This window comes from Portunus trituberculatus, chromosome 4 (genome assembly GCF_017591435.1).
Source record: "Portunus trituberculatus isolate SZX2019 chromosome 4, ASM1759143v1, whole genome shotgun sequence".
NCBI classification, from domain to species: Eukaryota; Metazoa; Arthropoda; class Malacostraca; order Decapoda; family Portunidae; genus Portunus; species Portunus trituberculatus.
In genome coordinates, this window is record NC_059258.1 from 7,301,438 (window position 1) to 7,327,783 (window position 26,346).

The following is a 26,346-nucleotide window of genomic DNA, read 5'->3' on the forward strand; positions in this document are numbered from 1 at the left end:
TAGCTTAGATGGTGGAGGGCAACCTGTTGTTTGTTTGTTAAGGTTTATTGTACAAAATATACATACATTTATATTCCAAAAAAATAATACTGTATATAATACAATGCATGTAAAAGGCGGCCTAGAAGTGGTGGCGGAGGCAACGCTGTACCAGGGGACGATATGTAAGTAAGTGTGGTAGACTGTGGTTGTGTTGTGAATTATCTGCCTTGCCCGTGACAAGAGCAACTCAGTCACTGCTGGACTATGGGGTGGATGGAAGAGAGAAAGAGAAATAGAAAAGTGGAAGGAAAGAGAAAATATATTTTGATTATAGGAAGTTGCTAGTAAAACGAACCAATATTTCACGTGCATGTTTATTTACTATTATTTTTTTAGTATTGATGACTGATGCGTGTGCTAGCAAATTTGACTGCTTGAACTCTTTAGAATTCGACATCTAGTGACGATTTCCATCAGAAGTACCAGAGACGCCATTAAGATACCTGATGGAGAAAGATAAACTGTGATCGTATTCAGATCGAATTCATCATGACAATTTTCCACTACCACATAAATGATCTAAAGGATTCTTAAGAGCGTTTATCCAGTTACTAACGTGGAAAATGCTAATCTATTATTACAACCTTAAAATTACTCATGTAGAAGCTTTAAAAAAGTAATGCAGTTGCAGTGCATATTTGCTTAAAAAAAGGAACCAATTTTAATATCCTGATCATGTGGGATTGTTTGAGCTGTTAATCTCATGTTACCAGATCCTTTATTGATTGTCCCAGATTATCCAACTACAAAAACAAAAAAAAAAAAAAAAAAAAAACTCGTAGAGAACACCATATCATACCAACACACCTACACCTTTCTAGATACTCCAAAACGTTCCTAAACAAATAAAAACTTTCCCAGTACCATCAAGCTTCTTCCAAAACCCTCCCACAATACTTCCATACCCTAAAACCTTCATACTGCCTGAAAAAACCGTATTGAGAATTTGGACGTTACCTTTTCCTTGGATCCACCCATTTATATCAGTAAGAAAATAACATGGTGTGTGGTGTGTGTGTGTGTGTCTGTGTGTGTGTGTGTGTGTGTAATTCACCACCACGGTCGTCTGCTGGTCACCCAGCCAGTCTTCCCCATTACGGAGCAAGCTCAGAGCTCATAGACCGATCTTCGGATAGGACTGAGACCACAACACACTCCACACACCGGAAAAGCGAGGCCACAACCCCTCGAGTTACATCCTGTACCTATTTTACTGCTAGGTGAACACATCCTACACATTAAGAGGCTTGCCCATTTCCCTCGCCGCGCCGGGACTCGAACCCGGCCCTCTCGATTGTGAATCGAGCGTGCTAACCACGGTGTGTGTGTGTGTTTGTGTTTGTGTGTGTGTGTGTGTGTGTGTGATAAAGTGTGTGACTCTGTGTGTGTGTGTGTGTGTGTGTGTGTGTGTGTGTGTGTGTGTGTGTGTGTGTGTGATAAAGTGTGTGACTGTGTGTGTGTATTCACCTAGTTGTATTCACCTAGTTGTAATTTTACAGGGCCTGGGTATCATACTCGTGTGGCCCCGTCTCCATATCTACACACATCCAACTTTCCTTTAAAACTATGCACACTCCTTGCTGACACCACCTCCTCACTCAAACCATTCCACACCTCCACACATCTTTGTGGGAAACTATATTTCTTCACATCCTTCAAGCATATTCCCTTGGCTATCTTTTTACTATGCGATCTTGTAGTTCTACTTAAGTTTTCCTCTCTCAACATCATTTGCTCATTATCCACTTCATCCAGTCCATTCAACAGTTTATAAACCTGTATTAAATCTCCTCTTTCTCTTCTTTGTTCCAAGGTAGGCAAATTCATTTCTTTTAATCTCTCCTCATAGGTCATTTCTGCCAATTCCGGAACCATTTTTGTTGCCATTCTCTGCAATCTCTCCAACTTCCTTATATGCTTCTTTTTATAAGGGGACCAAACCACTCCAGCATATTCCAATCTTGGTCTAATTACCATACTAATTAATTTCTTCATCATATCTTTATCCATATAATGGAAGGCTAATCCAATATTTTTTATCAAATTATACGTTTCTCCAAACATCTTATCAATATGAGCCTCAAACTGCCCATGGTCTTGTATTATCACTCCCAAATCCTTTTCCTTTTCCACCTTTTTCAACACTACTTCTTCACCCATCTTATATGACCCTCTTGGCCGTCTTCCACTCTTTCCCATCTCCATCACATGACTTTTGCTCAGATTAAATGTGTGTGTGTGTGTGTGTGTGTGTGTGTGTGTGTGTGTGTGTGTGTGTGTGTGTGTGTGTGTGTGTGTGTGTGTGTGTGTGTGACTGTGTGTGTGTGTGTGTGTGTGTGTGTGTGTGTGTGTGTGTGTGTGTGTGTGTGTGTGTGTGTGTGTGTGTGTGTGTGTGTGTGTGTGTGTGTGTGTGTGTGTGTGTGTGTGTGTGTGTGTGTGTGTGTGTGTGTGTGTGTGTGTGTGTGTGTGTGTGTGTGTGTGTGTGTGTGTGTGTGTGTGTGTGTGTGTGTGGGTTAAAAAAGTAGGTGACGGTATGTGTTTGTGTGTGTGTGTGTGTGTGTGTGTGTGTGTGTGTGTGTGTGTGTGTGTGTAATTCACCTCGGTTGCCTGCTGGTCACCCAGCCAGTCTTCCCCATTACGGAGCGAGCTCAGAGCTCATAGACCGATCTTTGGGTAGGACTAAGACCACATCAACACACAACACACACCGGAAAAGCGAGGCCACAACCCCTCGAGTTATATCCCGTACCTATTTACTGCTAGGTGAACAGGGGCCACACATTAAGAGGCTTGCCCATTTGCCTCGCCGCTTACCGGGACTCGAACCCGGCCCACTCGATTGTGAGTAGAGCGTGCTAACCCCTACACTACGCGGTGTGTGTGTGTGTGTGTGTGTGTGTGTGTGTGTGTGTAAGTACTGAAGGACGAATGAGGGAGGCTTATATTTTTTGTCTCTGGGGATGATATATATTTGTCATTTATCTCTCTATCTATCTATCTATATCTACATATATATATATATATATATATATATATATATATATATATATATATATATATATATATATATATGTATGTATGTATGTATGTATGTATGTATGTATGTATGTATGTATGTATGTATGTATGTATGTATGTATGTATGTATGTATGTATGTATGTATGTATCTATCTATCTATCTATCTATCTATCTATCTATCTATCTATCTATCTATCTATCTATCTATCTATCTATCTATCTATCTCTCTCTCTCTCTCTCTCTCTCTCTCTCTCTATATATATATATATATATATATATATATATATATATATATATATATATATATATATATATATATATATATATATATATATATATATATATAGATATATATGGTGCTCTCGAGACGAAAGACGTCTCAAGAGCACCATGGATTTTGACACACTCCTCCAATATCTACATCCAGACAAACGCACCCTTGTGTGAAAAACCCAGCAGACTTCTGCTGGGTTTCCCTGCCTTTTAGTATCTACAATTTCTGCTATCAACTTTTTTTTTATACCTACCTGACCCAGGGAGTGCCTATCAGTTTTTGGAGCCTCCTCATAAGAAGAATAAGGAACACCAGCTTCTACGCTTTGGAAGGACTTAACCCAACACCTAGCCGCCATGCAATGGCTTCTGCTCTGAAGATGCCTTCTACTATAAAGCGAAACGTTGAAATATAATAAAGCAGGAGGAATGAAGATTTCTGCTTGGTTTACCTGCCTTTTAGTATATATATATATATATATATATATATATATATATATATATATATATATATATATATATATATATATATATTCTTTTTTATGTAAGAAGGAGAACTGCCATTTACAAGAATGTCTACATGAGAAAAAAAAGGACACAGGAATTGCAGTCTCCCTAAAAGATATGAAAGAATTAGTCAAAAGAGTGGGACAAATGTCTTGACACCTCTCTTTTAAAAGAAGTTAAGTTGTAGGAAGAAGAACATTCAGAAGCAGGTAGGGAGTTTCAGAGACGCCGCAGAAAGCCTTACTTCATAGAAGCTGTTTTAGCATGAGATGAGATGTGAAGTTTCCAGTTAAGATTACGAGTTAAGGACAGACCGAGGATATTCAGTGTGGAAGAGGAAGACAGTTGAGTATCATTGAAGAAGAGGGGATAGTTATCTGGAAGGTTGTGTCGAGTTGATAGATGGAGGAATTGAGCTTTTGAGGCATTGAAAACTACTATGTTTTTTCTTCCCCAATTAGAAATCTTAAAGGAATGAGAAGTCAGGCGTTCTGTGGCGTTCCTACGTGATCTATTGACTTCGTGAAAAGTTGGTTGTTTCTGAAAGAACGTGGAAAGATGTAGGGTGGTATCATCAGCGTAGGAGTGGATAGGGCAAGAAGTTTGGTTAAGGTCATTAATGAATAATAGAAAGAGAGTGGGTGACAGGACAGAACACTGAGGAACACCACTGTTGATAGATTTAGGAGAACAGTGGCCGTCTACCACGGCTGCAATACAATAGTCGGAAAGGAAATTTGAGGTAAAGTTGCAGTGAGAAGGATAGAAACCGTAGGAGGCAGTTTTGAAATCAAAGTTTTGTACCAAACTCTATCAAAAGTTTTTGATATGTCTAACGCGAGAGCAAAAGTTTCACCGAAATCTCTAAAAGAGGATGGCCCAGACTCAGTAAGGAACGCCACAAAGTCACCACTAGAGCGACCTTGACGGAAGCCATACTGGCGATCAGATAGAAGACAGGAAAGATTCAAAGACTTTAGACAAACAAGATATTAAAGGTATAGGACGGTAGTTTGAAGGATTAGAACGGTCACCCTTTTTAGGAACAGTCTGTATGTAGGCAAACTTTCAGCAAGAAGGAAATGTAGAAGTTGATAGACAAAGCTGAAAGAGTTTGGCAACGCAAGGTGCAAGCACAGAAGAACAGTTTTTGAGAACAATAGGAGGGACCCATCAGGTACATGAACCTTCTGAGGGTTTAGGCCAGCGAGGACATGGAAAACACCATTACGAAGAATTTTAATTGAAGAAGAGGGAGAGACAAACCCAGAATCATCCAAGGTGGAGTTGCTAGCAAAGGTTTGAGATAAGAGTTCAGCTATAGAGACAGAAGAGGTGGCAGCGGTGCCATTATGATGAAATAAAGGAAGGAAAGATGAAGTGAAATTATTGATGTTTTTGGCTAGATGCCAGAAGTCTCGAGGGGAATCCAAGTTTTAAAAATTTTGACATTATATCACCCACACTCTTTCTATTATTCATTTATGACCTTTTTAACCAAACTTCTTGTCCTATCCACTCCTACGCTGATGATACCACCCTACATCTTTCCAGGCCCTTTCAGAGACGATCAACCCTTCAGGAAGTCAAGAAATCACGCAGGGACGCTACAGAACGCCTGACTTCTGATCTTTCTAAGATTTCCGATTGGGGCAGAGAAAATCTAGTAGTTTTCAATGCCTCAAAATCTCATATATATATATATATATATATATATATATATATATATATATATATATATATATATATATATATATATATATATATATATATATATATATATATATATATATATATATATATATATATATATATATATATATATATATATATATATATATATATATATATATATATATATATATATATATATATATATATATATATATATATATATATCTTGATGTCTTGTCTTGTTTTTCTCTATGCCATTCCTCCATTACTTTCTTAACTTGTCTGTTTATTTCTTCTGCGCTGAATCAGTTGTTGAGGAGTACGTTGGTGGATCTAGTAATCTCTTTAAGAACATCCTTCCACCTGCTGCAGTGTGTAATGGCTCTTCTTATGTAGACTGCAACATTCGAGCTTTTGCAGCTTTAGGGGCACTCTTTTCTTCATTTAGACAACGTCCTTTGTTAGCTGGCTTGATGTTGACGTTGGTTTTGAAATCTTCCCCAGTTTGTGTGACTAATACGTCAAGGAATGGCATTTTCCCTTCAGTGCTCCTTTCCATGGTGAGTTTAAGTCTGGAGGTATCTTGGAAATAGGTACGTAAATGTTCACTTTCTTCGTTTTGTGTCTTGATGAAGATGTCATCGATGTATCGGCAGTAGATGTCTGGTTTGCTGATTTTCCTAAAGACTTCTTCTATGCCGCCCATGAAGAAATTTGCTAGAAGCACTCCTGTGGAGAGCCAGTGGCGACACCGTCAACTTGTTGGTATATATATATATATATATATATATATATATATATATATATATATATATATATATATATATATATATATATTTTTTTTTTTAGGAGGCTATTCTGAATATATGTTTTCTTTGTACTTAGTTTTTTACAACTTCATTGTAGATCCTGCGGATGCCTTCTGTTGAAAGGCGAAACGTCGAAGATGAAAAAGCAGGACAAATATGAAGATTTCTGCTGGGTTTCCCTGTTTTTTAGTATATATATATATATATATATATATATATATATATATATATATATATATATATATATATATATATATACTCCATTCAATTATGAAAAAATAAGTACCTAAAATGAGGTGTGTATCGACACAAGTGTGGTAGTGTCGTAAGCTATGAAAACCTGGAAAGGACAAAAGAACATAACGAAAAAAAAGACAGAAGCTGCAAGAGGTCACCATGCCTGCATGTGGTAGTCAGGACAACGACCAAACGCTTCGAATAAAATTGTCAGGGCATAGACTTTCCCAGTCCATTGAGACACCCTCCATTCTCTCTTATACGCCACTAAACTATTCTAGACAACTATCGCAACCAACCAGGTTTTTCAAAAATATTCCAGATCTTATTAAAGCCACCCTCGCTGCCTCACCTCCGCCATACACGCACATGACACCGAAGAAGTCACCAAGATCAAGAGCTCTTCGTGTGTCGCTTTCAATGGACAGTCCACGGGAGCACTTGGTGGCATTGGGAAGCTCTCGCTCATAAAGGTGTCCCAGGATGCCCGAGTCACGCAGGTGACGAAATCTGCGTGAAGGCCATGCGGGATTAAAGAGAAAGAAGAAAGGAAGCACAAAAGAAAAAGTAAAACAAAGAAAACACGAGAGAAAACAAGAAAAAAAGAAAGAAAATCAAGGAAGAACGAAAAAAAAGAAAGAACGATGGAAAAACGAAGGAATTAAAAAAAAAATGACACAAGCACAATGGATTACAAAACAAAATCCTCAAAGGAACACAACGCTTTCTTTTCCCTCTTTCCTCTCATTGGTCTAGATTAGATAAGATGACGATCAGATTAATTTGGGTGTTAGCACGCATTAAGATAAAGGGGTGGATTACATTTGGTCCATTCTTCTCCTGAGCCTGAAACCTTTGCGGTATCCCACGCTGAGGCTTGTGGCGCTGAAGAAAGGCTTACTCGTCATATACAGAGGGCACGTCTTGCTCTGAGGAAGGAATACCATGATCAGAAATGCCAGACATAACTTGAGATTGAGAAAGATGATAAGAGCGAACACAAGAGAGTTCTCGTGAGAGTGTGGCTACGTTGGAAACGATTTCAGGCTGTGAGATTTCATGGCAGCTACAAATTCAAGTTTGCACCATAAAACCGCCTGTGAAACTGAATATATTAACCATCTTGAATCGAACCTTGTCTTCTAAAATACTTCGCTCTCCTACCACAATTATTTTGCAAGACCATAGAGGTGATAAGCCGGATTCACAGAGGTATATCTCTTGATTTTGTAGAAATTAGAACTTAAAAAAAAAAACACCCTTGAAAACCAGTCTTTGAAAAGTATTGGAGGTCTTGAAAATCCTGCTGATGATCTCTGTTGCCTAACAAAATAGTTTAAATGAGAGAACGTAGTGTGTTCTGCGTAATTTGCATCACTCACCAGTGAAAAAAAGTAGCTGACGGCAGTGTCTGCGCCCAGTCTGCTGGATATAGTCGCGTGTCGCCCCGCCTTAGTGGCCACCATTGCGCGAAGGATGTCGTTGTGCACCAGAGCTTGCTTGCGGAGAAGATGTAGCAGCGACCCTGCCTCGGCATTCTGCAGGGAGACAAGGTACTCTCTAGGGATGCCAGTGATTCATTTCCTCTCCTTTAACAATTCTCTCGATTCCCTTTTATCGCAATCTACAACTCTTCTGTTTTTAGCATCCCCACCTCTCTCTCTCTCTCTCTCTCTCTCTCTCTCTCTCTCTCTCTCTCTCTCTTCTTTTCAGCCAAAGGGCACGTCTGCTATGAGATACAGTGTTATAGATTACACTATCTTAAGACTGACCCTTCCATTTCAGGAAATTATTCACATTAGTTTTGAAATTCCTTATTATTATTTTTTTGAGAAACTATTGTATCATTGAAATGATATACGTTTACTACTTCGTGTAGTTTATATGATCTCATATAAATTCTGGGCTATGTATAATTTTGAATTAAGTACGGTTTGTGGTGCGCATCTTGTTTGTGCTTTGTTTTACCCACTACATGTGAACTGGTCGGCCTGGTGGGTTGTCTGAGCCGGTGTAGGACGTAGATCGTGTCCCTCTGCAAAATCGTGTGCCAGACGCACGACCGATTTGCAGCCTCGCTCCAGTAATCAGTTGCTCTCCTGAGTTGAAGTTGGTATGTTGCACTCTTGAGAGATCACTATTAAAACCATATATTCAGACAGTACTGTACTTTATTTTCCCCCACAAGATCGTTATGGATGATTTCAATTTGTGAGCACTTATTTTTTTCTTGTTTTTCTTATATTGAAAGTAGAGAGACAGCATTTTATCACAGGTTTGGTCCCTCTGAAGACTGAAGAATCGTGTATACCCCGATCCAGGGTGACCAGGACTTGGGAAATTTCCCAAGATCTTGGGATTTCAAACTTCGCCTTGGGATCTTGGGAATTTTTTGCAGAAATGCCGTAAATCTTGGATTAAATTTTAATGTCTGTATATGTCATATCAATCTTGATGGTTGGAGAGAGAGAGAGAGAGAGAGAGAGAGAGAGAGAGAGAGAGCATTATATTGTCTCAGAACAAATTTAAGTCTATATGGCTCATATTGTTGTAACAGCTACTTTTGAATGTATTTTTTTAAGTAAAGAATCACAAACATACTTAGGAAAGGTCTAAACAGATTGCATATTATCACCCAAGAGGAACTCCAGTGACATCTTAAAACTAGCACTACAATTTCCATCGCTTGTGAAAGAGGATGAGTTTGACGCCCTGCAGGATCAGTGGAAGGATTTGCTATATGCAAAAGAAGCACTGAAGAATCTTAACGAGAAGGCAACTGCTTTCTGGAGTGAACTAAAATCAGTGAAGGATGGGAACAACGAGCCGAGATTTGCCTGTTTGTCAAAATTCATGTGCGGCCTGCTAGCTCTGCCTCATTCATCTGCATGTGTGGAGCGGGTATTTTCGCAGCTGAATATGATAAAAACAAAACAAACAAACAGGCTTGGCGTGTCCACCACGTCAAACAGACTCCTTGCTAAACAAGCGATCAGCCGTCAGGAGGTACCATGCTATCAATGGCAACCATCAACATCCCTCATCAAAGACGTAAAAAGTGGGCAGTGTTACCGAAGGTGTGCTGAGCGAGAACGACAAGGCAAAGAGGAGAGGGTGGCAACACTGCATCCAGCTGTGGAGGATGCCATTGAGGGCGAAGTAGACGAACCCCCAACTCGTGTATACCTGCAGTAATACTGAAAGGTAAGATGTCATCTTATATCAGTAAAATTTAAATCTTGGGAAATTTTGGTCGATCTTGGATTGTTTTCGGAGTCACTCTTGGGAAATTCGAAATTTGCCACTGGTCACCCTGCCCCGATCAGTTGCTCTCCTGAGTTTAAGGTGGGATGTTGCACTCTTGAGCGCTCTCGGTTGAAACCATATATCCAGACTGTACTGTACTTTATTTTCTCCCATAGAATCGTTATGGATGATTTCAAGTCGTGACCACTGATGTTATTTTTGTTTTTCTTTTATTGAAAGTGAATAGACAGTATTTTATCACACAGATTTGGTCCCGTTGAATAATCGTGTACCCCTCAGAGGAAGAATCCCTGCCAAACGCACAACTCATTTCAGACGCGGTTGGAGCTAGCTGATCAGTGGTTCTCTTTATATCAAGTGGGGTGCCACATTCTTGAGAGCTCGCTGTCAAACTCTCCATATTATTCAGACCACTGTACTTTTATCATCTCCCAAATGATCGTTATGGATGCTTTCATTAAATGAGTTTAATAGTTAATTTCATGTCCCCGCTTCCATATATTGCTACATTAGGACTATATGAACTTAGTTAATTAAATAAGACTCATTATAGGGGTGCTAGCACCCCTTGGTGGTCCTAGGATGTGATGCACACACTTCACTTTCTTTTATCCTTCTAATAACAGGACATAAGTTACGGGTGGTGGACTGCTTAGACATGATATCATAACAGTGGGTGCTATGGGCGGAAAAGGTCGGGAAACGTTGATCTATCCAGTGAGGATGATCAGTGTAGATTGCTAAGAGCATGGGGCACTTAACTTAAAAAAAAATTGATAAAATTCCGGAGTTATCCTGAATCTTAAAAACGCTAAACCTATTAGCACGGAAGAAAATGTTATTATGATGTTAAAAATTTGTAAAAGACAGCTGGAAATGCAACGACAAAATGGTTAGCCATATCTACAGTTTCAATAACTCACTTATCATCACCAGACAGTGGTCCTAACAACACGTCTCTCAACCTTTTTGCTACGGAGATAAGAATGAAAACACCTGTTATTGAAATTTTAGATTCATTTAGATATTTTGAACTAATCATAACTGTTTTCTTGCGGTTTTTTTTCATTTATATATTCATTTGATTTATTCTTAACTAACCTAACTGGGCCTAACCTAACTTAACCAACTTTAGCATGGGGGCTGTGGCCCCCTGAACTCACTAGATTTACTATTTAATATAACAATACTAGGAGCACCAGACGAGGATCATGTTGTGTATGTAGAGATTGATGGTCTTATCAAGGGTAAAAGTTTTGCAAACCACAAAATTTTCAGTAAGAACTGTAGCTTGGTTAGTGTTAGTCTTGTAGGTTCAAAATAATCACACTGACAGTCTTTGGCCCATGAGAACTGTTGAAAGTGTCACAGCGAGTTGGGTTTAACACTAAATATTCTTGAAAACAGGAAACAATAATGGCTACATTTGGGAACACTGCATAGGCCCTGTTTTTGTTAGGTTAGGTTTGGTAAGTTCATGTCCTTTGGAGGTCCATGGATGGTGCCCTAACTAGTTAGGTTAGTCAAGTTAATGTGGGCTTTGATTAGTTATTGGCGAATTCAGCAGCTTCAATAATTGTTGATCTTGTATGACACTGAAACTTTATGGTGTTATCAACCTGTACAGTATTTGCTTTTGACTTTAAATTTATTTCTTGTTATTTTTAATTATATATTTGTTACAAGTCATAAACAATGATTCTCATTATCATTAATTCTCCTACAGGTCTATTTCTCTGTGGAGGAGTATGAAGCCAGTTGCAGAAAGAAATTTGAGCTTGACAATGCCATTTACAAGAAAATATTCACTTTCTTAGAAAGCAGAAGTTTTTTCAACGATGAAGAGAAACCTGAACGAAAATTCATCCAGAGAAAGGCAACAACATTCCAATGGGATGCATCACGTGAGTCTTGTACATTCTTCTTTTTCATTTTACTTCTCAACATCGCTTTCAATCACTCTGGCCTGTAGTTGCTCTTACCATGGTCACTCCCTACCATGGTCACTGGTCCCTCCTTGTTTACATGAAACTATGATAAACAATGTTAAAACAACATTGCTGGAAAGTAACGTTCTTCTTTGCTATAATAGTGTTAATTTATTTCATTTGTACCTGTTGCCAACACTCATTAACCCTCTCACACAACAGTTAGTTTCATGAGTTTTTTTTTTTTTTCTTCAAATATCAAGACTGTTGGTAAATGGTGATATTTTTTTTTTTTTAACTACCATGTATTCTAGGTAGCTATTGATAAAGCTGCCAATTCTTTATTTTTGTAATACTAATGCTCTTCTTTCACTCATCAACCAATAAAAGTCAAACCAGTGGCTCCCAAACTGTGAGCCATGGCCTTCTTGGCGCCATGTAACAGAATGCAGTGGGATCATAATCTGAGGATATGATGTGTAAAAAAACAATGGAGTTTAGTGGGTAGGCCAGCCAGTGGGGTTCATTTACATGCATGGAATCAATAAAATTACAGGATTTACTATAGTGGTTCATATATGGACCTAATGAGTGTAGGACTGTAGTCACTGTAATCATGAGTTATGCTTTGCAGTGCACAGTGGGCCATAGAGAAGTATCTTGTATAAATAGTGGCTAAACAACCAGGAAAAGTTTGAAAGCCATTGAGCTAAGCCATTCAACAAAACCCCAAAATATGCTTGAATGTTGTATGGATGTGGGCAGCTTGAAAGAGAGTGGCAAGAAGTCTGTGGGTTGAAGCTCAACATATTAGCTTTTCCAAAATGGAAGACTAACATTGAATATAGGAAGTGCTTGTTGTTTTGAGGTGGCATTTTATGTTTTTAAGTTTAGACTTCTTTCAGCTGAATGATGAACTGTGCAAAGCTTTCGGTATCAAGAGGAGCGTCACATCAGCGTACCATCCTCAGACGAATGGTTTGGCCGAAAGGATGAACCGGACTCTCAAAACCAAGCTTACGAAGTTGGCCAATGCAAGTTGGAGTGACTGGCCCAATTACTTTGAACAAATTGCGTACAGTATGAAGACGCAAAACCAGAAGAGCACAGGATTCACACCATATCGCCTGGCTTTGCATTTCCCCATTGACCAGGTGAGCATCATCATGTTAGTTTTAACTAATTGGTAAAATTTGTATAAGAATATATATTTTTTTTTTCTTATATGTTCCTGCGGTACGACCCACTGGTGGGTCATCAGTTATTATCTACTGTTGCGGGTCGTACTACAGTTTTCACACATTACATTTTAATCTTACTATTAATAGAAATTCGATTATATGGTAAAATTGCAATAAACAATGTGTAGAAGGGCATAATAAACACTGATTGATAAATAATAAGAAGCCTATTTCGTTTTTAGTGTTATAAAAATTGCGTGAAATATAGTGTTCTTATTACCATATTTTCTTTCTAATACATGTTTAAAAATTATATTATCTTGCATTTTTTTCATTCAGAAGAACATAAAACTTTTTCTATAAACAATCATTGAAACAGATATCACAATTGTACTTTCCTTGACAAGCTTCAATTATTTTTTCATTGATTTTATATATATATATATATATATATATATATATATATATATATATATATATTTTTTTTTTTTTTTTTTTTTTGTGATATTATTTGGACAAACTGTTAAAAAAGCAGCCATTGGCGACCTGTTTGAATTGCATGTGTAAATAAGCATAAGTAGAGAAAAAAACATGTTATAAAAATTAACATTTTTTTTTCCTTTTTTATAATACATGTAAGATTATTTTGATTTTCCTCAGAATAACATCAAACTTTTCTCTAACAATAATCCAAACTGATATATCACAATTGGACTTTCCTTAATAAGCTTCAATAACTTTCTTTATTAATCTTTCCATGGTTTCATAATTTTCCTGATATCATATTTATTATCTTATCTTCTCCCTCTTCTGTTGAACTAAGTTGACCATAAAACCGTGTAGCATTCATTTTCTAAATATGGAAAACAAAGAGACAAAAACATATGAACAAATTTAGGAAAGGAAAAATATAGTACAGTATAGAGACGCACTGAATATCAACAAATAAAGTTTGTCCACCGATGGGTCGTATCGCAGAGAAGTCATAAATTTTTCATGGTATGCAATGCAACCCACCGATGGGCAAACACTTTGAGTTGCCAGTTCGTTTGGGTGTCCTCCCAAACAATACTCTGCTCTTCTTGCTTCGCTGGCTTGACCAACACTGACGTGACGACAGTTTATTTGTATTGCAGTGCGGTTGAGTTCACCGCTCTGCCAATCGTAGGGAACATATTAATGCATGTAGAAATGTAGAAAATTACTCTATTGACTAGTTGAAATCTCTATAATTGACATTATTAGGTTGAGATGGCTGTAGATGGATGAGGAAAGGCATTTGATGTATGATTATAAAAGAGGGATGGAGTGTCATATGAGAGGTACAAGAAAAGCATATTAAAGACAAAAAGAACTATATATCATGATACTGAGTTGAAAAATGAAAGATGGGTGAGAACTTTAGCGAAGAATGTTCAGTAGGATAAAAAAAAAAAAAAGTTTTGAGGAAAGAAACAAAGTGGGGAAGTACCATTTGGTTGTGAAGAACTAATTGAAGCAAAAGGTATTAAGATTTTGGTTGATCAGGATGAGCTTGAGATTTCACAACTTTTATCATTTATTTATTATCCTTCTTTGTATAACTACCCCAGAAACAAATTGAACAGACTGAACCACAGAGGAACAAACTCCCCTAAAGTTCTGGGGTTATGCTTCAGTACATATACATACTAAAATAAATGTTAATTTTCTTTCATGGATTGTTGCTTATTGACATTATGTTGTTGGAAAAGGTTGTGTAGTAAGAGGTGGTACAGGAACCTTATGGTAAGTAAATGTGCAAGCTGTGTAGTTTATTTCATTCCCACAAAATGAGGCCAAATCTATTATTGCTATTGAATAGAAAGATAGACACTTTCATATTTTTCTTTTCTTTTTCATAATATTTGGATTTGACTTCTAATTGTGATTTTTAAATTTTTTTTCAGGATGATTATGAATACAACTATGATCAGCTAGATGATGAAAGTTTTGTAAGGGAAGCAGATGGTAAAGAAAAAAACTCAGAAAAATAATTCGGAGATACTTGAACTGAGACGATAGCTAATAGGACTCATGCTGCATTAAAGGGTTAGCTAAAATGGAAAATCTGATTTAAAACAAACTGTTGTTTAGCAGGTTATATATATACTCGTATATATATATATATATATATATATATATATATATATATATATATATATATATATATATATATATATATATATATACACACACACATATATAACCTGCTTTATTCTTCCAAATCTGAACGCGGCTTTCTGGCTGGGCTCCTTAAGGAATAAAAGGCCTTCCAGCTCTGCCAAGTCTAAATGAACTAGCAAATTAGAGCTCCGTATACATAAATAAGAGGCATATAAAATGCTTTAACGAAAATCCAGTATCATCAAATGTTAAAAGAAATTAATCAAAAGAAAAATTAATATTCCACCCTTACGATATACACATCATAATAACAAATACCGGCAGACCTGTGTTGCTGTGAAAATGTTATAATCTTTATTGAACGTTCACTATAGTCCTTAGTAAGACAAATGGTGCAACAACTGTGTTCCATATGCAATACGAATGAATATCTAAAAAAAATTTGATTATTCGTGTATAAGATAAAATATTTTTGACTCCATTCACCTGGCAACACTCATTATGGTCCAAGGCGCGGCCTGCCTGCCAGACACAGTTGGGGACACGTGTTCACGTGGTCACGTGTCACGGTGGTTGATACCTGTTCCCCCCCTCCACACACACACGGTGCGAATTTAAGGATGGAAATTGAATATAGGCATAAGGAAGGATTGCCATGGAGAGAGAGAGAGAGAGAGAGAGAGAGAGAGAGAGAGAGAGAGAGAGAGAGAAATGAGAGATGGGTCAAGTCACACATTTGGTCATTGAAATTCTGGGTGAAACGTGGCAGCAGTGGAAGGCCTGCTATTCCCTAAGGAGACCCGCCAAAAAGCCGTGTTTGGATTTGGAAGACTATAGACGCCAGTTTGTTTTAAATTAGATTTTCCTAGCTAACCCTTTAATGCAGCAGGAGTCCTTTAAGGTACTGTACTTACTAGCTGTCGTTTCGGTTCAAGTATCTCCGAATGATATATATATATATATATATATATATATATATATATATATATATATATATATATATATATATATATATATAAATTATGGGAAAATAATTTCATCAAGTACAAACATATGTTAATTAAATGATATTCATGAAATTTATGTAGGTAATATGCATTTTTGAAATATAAGAAATAAACAACTACATGATTTATGTATGTATCTATATCTTTGTCACCACAATTTTTTTGAGTGTTAACAAATGTTTATAGCTTGATTCAGAAAATATATGTATGCAATAGGCATTTGTAAACTACCAGAAAAAAACAACTATGATTTATGTATGTATCTATATTTTTGTCACCAAGATTTTGTTGACTGTCAAGAAATGTTAATTATTTGATATTCAGGAAATATATGTAGGTAATTTGAATTTAAACTAAAAGAAAAAAAAAAAAAAACTACGACTATGATTTATTTATATCTATTATATCTGTCGCCACAATTTTGTTGATTGCAAACAAATGTTAATTACTTGATATTTAGAAAATATATGCAGGTAATATGCATGTAAAATATAAGAAACTAAATAAATGAATAAATAAATAAAGTGCAATTACTCCAACTTTTACCATATCTATCACACTTTCTGAATAAATTTGAAAGATTTCCTTATAGTACTACTTCCTGACACGAAATAAATTATGAGAGAGAGAGAGAGAGAGAGAGAGAGAGAGAGAGAGAGAGAGAGAGAGAGAGAGAGAGAGAGAGAGAGAGAGAGAGAGAGAGAGAGAGAGAATTTTAGGGAATAAAAAGAGGAATAGATGTATTGAGAGAGAGAGAGAGAGAGAGAGAGAGAGAGATTTTGAGAATAAAAGAAAGAGAGAGAGAGTTTTAGAGAATATAAGAAAGACGCATAGATGTATTGAGAGAGAGAGAGAGAGAGAGAGAGAGCGTTCTGCCCGCCTTTGTACTTTGTCCAGCAGGGAGAGGTGAGACTGGGCGCTGCTCATCCATGTGAGGGGACAGTACTCCATGATGGGCCTCACCTGGGCCTTGTAGAGCTTCAGGAGGCCGTCAGCGTTGAGGAAGTGCTGGACTCGCCGCAGCAATGTCACTCTCAAGGAGGCCTTGCGTGCCACTCAGCTTCGCACGCCATCTGGAGGGTGTGGCACGCAAGGCCTCCTTGAGGGTGACATTGCTGCGGCGAGTCCAGCACTTCCTCAACGCTGACGGCCTCCTGAAGCTCTACAAGGCCCAGGTGAGGCCCATCATGGAGTACTGTCCCCTCACATGGATGAGCAGCGCCCAGTCCCACCTCTCCCTGCTGGACAAAGTACAAAGGCGGGCAGAACGCTTACGAGTAATACAAGGTGCCAGGAGCGGGCAGCGGCAACGGCGTGGGCAGCAACAACAGCCTCAGCAGCAGCAACATCAACAGGGGCGCCACCACCATCATCATCACCAGCAGCAGCAACAACAGCAGCAGCAGCAATAACAACCGCAGCAGCAGCAGCGATGCTCCCCAAGGCTGCTAGACAGTCTCGAGCACCGCAGGAGAGTTGGTGCCTTGACAGTGCTACACAAGGCACAGTTGCTGCACACACCACACCTCGCAGCACTTCGGGTCCCATGGCGGAGGTCTCAGCGCACTACGAGAGCGGTAGTGACTAATGACCTCCTCCTGGAAGTTCCGAGGACCAGCACTGTGAGGTGCCAGCGCTCCTTCACTTGCGCCACAGCAACACTGTGGAACACCTTCACCTCTGTGGTGGATCCCAGGACCATGTCCACCCAGCAGGTGAAAATGGCGGCCCACAGATGGTGCCGCACCCAACCCCCCTAGTGCCGTGACACTAAAGTGACAGTGAAAAGCCCTGACAGTGACAGTGGTTTAAGGCAGTGATCAGTGACAGTGCTACGTGTTTTTCACAATTACCATTTTCTGTATATATTATCATTACTCCTATTATAAACATTATAATAAGGCTTAAGCTTTAAAATAGGCTCCCTCATGACAGAGGAGGCCTTTAGCTTCTGTACAAATTTCCCCAAGCCTCATGAAAAATCATGTTATCTTGTTTAAATAAAAGAGAGAGAGAGAGAGAGAGAGAGAGAGAGAGAGATAATTTTACAGAATAAAAGAAAGAGAAAGATATAGAGAGAGATTTTAGAGAACAAAAGAAAGAAGAATACATGGATTGAGAGAGAGAGAGAGAGAGAGAGAGAGAGAGAGAGAGAGAGAGAGAGAGAGAGAGAGAGAGAGAGAGAGAGAGAGAGAGAAAAGAAAGAAGAGTAGATGGATTGAGAGAGAGAGAGAGAGAGAGAGAGAGAGAGAGAGAGAGAGAGAGAGAGAGAGAGAGAGAGAGAGAGAGAAAAGAATGAGGTAGATGGATTGAGAGAGAGAGAGAGAGAGAGAGAGAGAGAGAGAGAGAGAGAGAGAGAGAGAGAGAGAGAGAGAGAGAGAAATAAAATAAAGAAGTATAGATGGATGGAGAGAGAGAGAGAGAGAGAGAGAATTTTAGAGAATAAAAGAAAGAGGAATAGATGGATTGAGAGAGAGAGAGAGAGAGAGAGAGAGAGAGAGAGAGAGAATAAAAGAAAGAGGAATAGATGGATTGAGAGACATAAAAAGAGAGATAATATTAAATAATGAAAATTGGAATAGATAGATAAATAGCGATGATAAATAAAAACATCCTATATTCTCTCTCTCCAGGGGCGTTTCTTGGGACTGAAAACATTGTGGGCTGAACCCAGACCCTTATAAGGAAGTCTAGCGGATCCTTCCCGGGGGAAAACAAAAACTCTATTTCTGTGGTTTCTTTAGCCTTGTGGTGACTTTAAAATGTGTCAAAAATAAATTATATTATACTGATAGAAACAGGATGGTGCATGTATAGATAACTCTCTCTCTCTCTCTCTCTCTCTCTCTCTCTCTCTCTCTCTGTCTGGCCACGGTAGAGGGTGGACGTGTCGGATTACTCCTCCACTGGTTAATTTTTACCTTGAACATAGTCGTGAGTGGCTGCTCTACCAAGATGGATACATCGGTCCTGAAGACGCTTCTAGAATCCCAAGACCAAGCATATCGTAGTTCACTTGACTTAGTCATGAAGCAAGTGAATGAAAGCATAACATTGTTGAATTGCAGAGTGAATGAGCTAACCACTAGTCGCGAGTTTATCCAGAAGGAAGTTGAAGATCTAAAAGAAGAAAACAAGCAATACAAGCAACTGATGAAGACCAACAGTGAAGTTATTAAGAAGCTAAAACAAGACCTATAGGAAAGTGAAACGTTAATTGGAACATTGAACGATCGGGTAAATTACCAAGAGGATTATAGTCATCGTAACAATCTGCATATCGTCGGCATGGAGGAACAAGAAGGAGAATCCTGGGAGCAGACCTGCGTCAAAGTAAAGAAGCTAATTGAAGAAAAACTACAGTGGCCAGACATCCAGCTCGAAAGGGCTCATCGCGTAGGGCTGCGTAACAACCAGAGATGTCGACCTGTCATCGCACGGTTCACGAAGTTCGCTGACCGAGAGGCGGTGATGCGAAACGACACGAAGCTCAGAGGTACACGAATTTTCATTAACGAGGATTTGTGTGCGGCATCACAGTCTGTCAGGAAAGCTCAGTTACCGCTTCTTAAACAAGCCAGGAGTGAAGGAAAAACTGCCTACTTCAGACACACCAAATTAATAATTAAGAAAAAGCCAAGGTGTGTTGCTGGGATCCTCGGTGTCGGAACATCGGTTCGCGGGGAGGCTTCTGCTTCGGACCATCGCGTGGCCGGCTTTCGGTGGACGACGAGGCGTCTGCTTCCAACCTTGGGCTGGCAGGCTTCGGCCATGTGAGCGAGGCTCCATTAGGTAGCAAGGAAACTGCTTCAGTCAGTGGAGGGACGGCGAGGAAGTAGTGGACGAAGCTCACGCACAAGGCGAGGTGCTTACTTTGGGCCATAGCATGTCAAGCACAGAAGGCTCAGAGGTCCCCATGTCCAGTGCGAGCGTCGCTTCAGGGAAGGTGCCACTTACGTCTGTAACGGTGGTGAATGCCAGTGTTACAGATGCTGGGAAGGTTCCCCTGGCAAGACGTGCTTCTGGTGTGGGTACTAACGGTGATGCTGCTTGTGTAAAGGTGGCCACACACGTTCAAAAAAAGCGTCAAAATTTTGACGTGTAACTTTGATACAAAATTTTGATGCATAATTGCCCACACACGATTAGGCGTTTTTCCCATCAAAATTTAGTATAGTCAAAATCTTCGACATGGATGCATCAGTGGCCATAGCACTAGTGTTCGCATTGGACTCTGATAAACCTCCTGGTAAACGTTGGAAATGATCAAAAGACTGGTTTTTAAAACGGGAAAACTACAGACATGTCAATTTGTTTGCAGATTATTTATTTTTTTCTTCAGATCTTCTACTATGGCGGAAGTAAAATGCTCACGATATTTCTGCAGTAGAATGTCATAGGCCTCGGCTTTCTTAGCACGATTGCTATAATTATCCGACTTAATTCTCCACAAGGCTGGCAAAGTCCGATACACTCCTAAAACTTCAATCAAAAATTTCTTTTCGGCCTCTTTCGCAGACATGGCGATCCTGTCTCCTCGTCAGTCACCTGCGAACTAAACAGTTTGATCAAAATTTTGACAGGAGCCCACACACGCATCAAAAATTTGACGACTCGTCAAAAATTTGATCAATCAAAATTTTGCTTCAAATCTTTTTTTGACATCAAAACGTCCTACACACACTCAAATTTTGCATCAAAGTTTTTATATCAAAATTCTGATGCAAAATTTTGACGCTTTTTTTGAACGTGTATGGGCCCTTTAACTCCTCGTTCGCCTAGCAGTGACGGAGGATCGGGCCATCGCAGATCACTACGAAGCACAATGGGAAAACAAGGAAAGAAGGGTGTGCATATGAAGTAAAAAAAAAGTTTGTTTTTCTTTCTTTTCTTCGTTTTACATTTTTCTACTTTTCTTTCTTATATTATGTATGATGAGACCTGTATCCTGCCATTTAATAACTAAAATTATATTGATTTTATTAATGCTTTAAATGATATAGGTATTCATAAGTATTCGCTTACTGATCTTAATAGGCTGAAATATTGTCATTCTGGTGATACTCATGTCAGTTCAATAGACGACTCTTTATCTTGCAATATTTTTTAAGGATTCTCAGAGTGATTATTATTTCTGTAAAGGCCCGTCCACACTAGGATACTTTGTTTGGAAACATTGTTTCCAAACTGTATGCAAACTGTTTCCGAAAACTTGTTTGCAAACTGTTTGGAAACAGTTTGCAAACAATGTTTCCTGTCCACACCTCAGTTGTCGTCATGCCTTTGATGAGTGTAGAAGTTGCTGCAGCAGCCTCTGTATTTTACTTGGCACTGTTGTCAAGGAAGGGCAAGAAAAAGAGAAAGACATGGGTGAGAAAGTTTTTAGAAAAGGACCCATTTATGGTAACTTGCTTCTGAAGGAATTGAGACTAGATGGAGCAGGTTTCATAAATTATCTTCGGATGTCCACGAGTGACTTTGAGATACTTTTACGGATGGTGGCTCCGAAAATATCTCGAAAGAATACAAAGTACAGAAAGGCTATTACACCCGACATCAGATTGGCTATTACACTGAGATATCTTGCAAGTGGAGATTCTTTTACTAGCCTCATGTACACCTTCAAGATGATTCATTGTCACCACGCGCTGCACACACCCGCGCGCACGAAAAAAAAAAAAAAACACACACACACACACACACACACACACACACACACACACACACACACACACACACACACACACAATGTTTCCCATTCTGGATGAGAAACACATACACGAGAAACTGTTTGCAAACAGTTTGCATACAGTTTGGAAACAATGTTTCAAAACTGTATGCAAACTGTTTGCAAACAGTTTCCAAACAGTTTCCAAACTGTTTGGAAACAATGTTTCCAAACAAAGTATCCTAGTGTGGACGGGCCTTAATGACAATGTAAATGAGTCTTATTCTAGCACTAAGTTAAATATAGTTTCATTTAACATAAGCAGAATACCACTTCACTTAGAAGAATTTCATGAACAATGCTTTACTCAATTTGAGTTGAAATTTCACGTTCTTGGATTATATGAAACCCGCCGTAATGATTCAATAACCTCTTTGTTTCACATCAAGGGGTATAATGCACACTTTCAGAACAAAAGCACACTAAGTGGCGGTTTAGCGATTTATTTTCATAAATCATATACATCTAAGCCTTTAAATAAATTAAGTTTGCAGTTGCCACATATTGAGTCACTGTTCATGAATGTTCTTCAGTCACACAATTTTATAATAGGTCTTATTTATAGACCACCCAATGCAAGCATTGATGATTTTCTTACGTCTTTAGAAAACATTTTGATCACGGTTTCAAATAGTAAATTACCATGTTATCTAATAGAAGATTACAACATAAACTTACTTGCAAATAATGTACATGCTCGCAACTTTACAAATCTATTGTATTCTTATATGTATTTTCCATCAATACCTAACCCAACCAGAGTCACCACTGATTCAGCTACTCTCATTGATCACATCTGGACTAATGATATCAACATTCACACTAGTGAATACTTTATACGAACATCAGTGATCAATTTCCAATATTTAGCTCTTTTTCGATTGCAAATGCCAATTTGAATGATGACAATTTTACAATAAGTAAAAGACAGTTTTCCAACGACAATATATAACAATTTATGTTAGATCTAAATAATTTGGACTGGGAAACATTAGATAACGAGGACATCGATAATCTTTATGCCACTTACACTGATCAATTTTTGAAATTGTACAATAAACACTTTCCTATAAATGAGTTCAAAATTAAAGAAAAAACATATTAACAAGCCATATATCACTAAAGCTATAAGAAATTAAATAAAAGAACGAAATAGACTCCAAAAATTATTTGCGAAATGGCCTATCACGTATGAACATACCTTAAAAAAATACAGAAATACATTGACAACTGTGATAAAAAGAGCTAAATCCAATTATTATAAAACTAAGATAAACGATAACATAGGCATTACCAGGAAGACATGGGAGATCATCAATGATATACTGGGTAAGAATACTCGTCAGACACAGGACTTAATCAGTTTCAAAGATATCAATGCTCCGAACAAACATGAAATCCCGTATTTATTTAATAACTTTTTTTGCAACATTGCAAATACGATACATGAAGATATGCAACCTTCACCAACACCATTCACTGCCTATTTCCCTGAGCCAACAAATTTTTCGTTTTTCATGTCACCAACATCAGCCCAAGAAATTGAAACTGTAATTAAATTACTTAAAAACCACGGCTCCTGGATACGATTCAATAGATAATAAAATTGTAAAGAGATGCAGTCATATCATATCGAAATTCTTGGAACATTTAGTAAATCGATTATTTGATAAAGGTATGTTCCCTAAGAGACTTCAGATTGCTAAAATCATTCCTATATTCAAGAAAGGTGACATTCTAATTATAGACCAGTTTCTATTCTCCCTTGTTTTAGCAAAATAATTGAAAAAAATATGGCCACAAGATAATTAAACTACTTAATCAAGAATTCTCTCCTGATTAACAACCAATATGGATTTAGACCCAATTATAGTATCGAGCTGGCAGTTCAGCAGCTCTGTCAACATATATATGATGCCATAGACAATAAGCTTTACCAAATAACCATTTTCTGTGACCTCACAAAAGCTTTTGACACACTCTCACATTCTATATTATTAAAGAAACTTGAAATTTATGGCATATGGGGCAAAGCAAATGACTGGTTCAAAAGCTATTTGAGCAATAGACAACAATATACAGTTTTTAACAACATTGCATCCACACGAAAGAGCATTAGTTTTGGAGTTCCACAAGTCTCCATTCTTGGTCCACTTTTGTTTTTGATTTACATAAATGACATCACGCGCACTAGTAATAAATTGAGTTTCTTACTTTTTGCCGATGATATTAACATCTTTATTAAGGGAATCAATATCAAGGATCATGAGACAATAGTAAACCAAGAACTAATAAACATATCGCGCTGGATGAAAAGCAATAAATTATCGTTAAATGTTAATAAGACCGTTTTTATGATCTCACATTCCACTATGTTCTAGACACCACAAATACACATAAAAATTGATAACCTTTCTTTGGAACAGGCAAATGAAATCAATTTTTGGGGGGTTAATATCGATAGCTCATTAAAACGGAAATCACACATTGAAGAAATCAAAACAAAATTAAGTAAAGTCACTGGGATATTACACAGGATCAGGAAAGACATTCATGCAGACAGCATAAAATAAATTTATTTTTAATTGTTTACCCTCATATTATTTACTGTTGTTCTGTATGGGAGGTGCATTCAAGACTTTAACGGAAAGCCTCTCTGTAGCACAAAATATATTATTACGAGTTATGTATCATCGGCAACGGTACGACCACACACATCCTATATTCAGAGAACAAAAACTCTTAAAACTACCGGACATAATACGTATATCTACAGACACTTTTATTCGTATATAGAGCCTTATATATATATATATATATATATATATATATATATATATATATATATATATATATATATATATATATATATATATATATATATATATATATATATATATATATATATATATATATATATATATATATATATATATATATATATATATATATATATATATATATATATATATATATATATATATATATATATATATATATATATATATATATATATATATATATATATATATATATATATATATATATATATATATATATATATATATATATATATATATATATATATATATATATATATATATATATATATATATATATATATATATATATATATATATATATATATATATATATATATATATATATATATATATATATATATATATATATATATATATATATATATATATATATATATATATATATATATATATATATATATATATATATATATATATATATATATTCCTGAGTGTCTTGCTCATCTGTGCATGCGTGGGTGGCCTATGCACTGCCAGACCCATTAGGAGTCAGGACAAGATTTACTCAGCATACTGAGCATGCGTGAGCAATATGCCATACTGCACCATCCTTGTATAGGGATAAATACATGTATTTTCCAAATTCTTTCGTCGTATATACAGTCAAATAATTTTTATTCCTCCATTTCTCTACTCTTTTAAAACACTCCATATTTCCTAAAAATCCTCGTTGATTCCACTAAGTGACAAATGTTCGATCGGGGGGAATCATCATGCTTGAGATGGAAATATTTATTTGTTCGTGATATTAATAACCTGTTTATATGTCAATCATTTGAATTTTTAATAAAAATTTTATTTAACTGTATATACGCCGAAAGAATGTGGAAAATACATGTATTTATTCCTATACATGATGGTGCAGTATGACATGTTGCTCACGCATGCGCAGTATGCTTAGTAAATCTTGTCCCGTCTCCTCGTGCGTCTGGCAGTGCATAGGCCACCCACGCATGCGCAGATGAGCAAATCACTTTTTTTCATTTTTTACTGCGACATCGGGTGAGTACGATATTTTTCCGTGGGTGGCGCATGCGCAGTAGGGGAGGACACAATCTGCATCCTACACCGGCCCACCATGTAATGTGGGATTTCTGTGTGGTTGGTCGTCCGTTCTGCAGGTTAGTCTTATGTTTATTTGCCTCTACTGTGCTGTGATTTAGCTTTCTCAGGTAAAGATTACAAGTGTGATTATATTTAGTAGGTGAGGGTGATGGACGGTGGATATATATATTGACAGAAAGCGAATGCGGAGGACGCCTGGACTTAAGGATATTCGATATTGGTATGTCAGGATTGTCCTACTAGGGCTTGAAGGGCGGCGATGTGGGCCAGTGAAGTAAGTACTTCATATATAATTATTGAAACTATTTATCGGGAGATCAGTGATTGTTTGTTAAATTTATTGGAAGATTAGTGAATGTTTATATGCTGTTACCTAAAGAGGTTGATGTCAAATATGGAAGGTGTCGATTCTTTGATTCTGTACGTGTACTATATTTCTGTGACAATGTCTTCGCTACTCTGTAGAGTGATTTCAACTGTGTTGATTGGATATGTATTCATGCTTAAGGTGACATGTATTTCAGGCCGAAACACTTCAAGAAACTGGCATTACAATTCGGTGGTTCATTGCTCATTCGGGATTCTCTACAACCATATTTGCATATTTGTGCACACTATG

At 37.4% G+C, this 26,346-nt stretch overlaps 1 protein-coding gene across 1 annotated transcript in view; it reads right to left on the reverse strand.

Annotated features, from left to right (window-relative positions):
• Positions 1–353: 353 nt before the first annotated feature.
• LOC123512731 (glutamate receptor ionotropic, delta-1-like) overlaps positions 354–26,346 on the reverse strand; it is a 34,716-nt gene continuing 8,723 nt past the window's right edge. Inside the window, exons 5-8 of the mRNA XM_045269296.1 lie at positions 7,946–8,101; positions 7,386–7,492; positions 6,916–7,073; positions 354–485 (exon numbers count right to left, since the gene is read on the reverse strand). Of these exons, the coding sequence (XP_045125231.1) occupies positions 400–485; positions 6,916–7,073; positions 7,386–7,492; positions 7,946–8,101 (507 nt within the window). The 3' untranslated portion in view covers positions 354–399. The remainder of the gene's footprint in view (positions 486–6,915; positions 7,074–7,385; positions 7,493–7,945; positions 8,102–26,346) is intronic.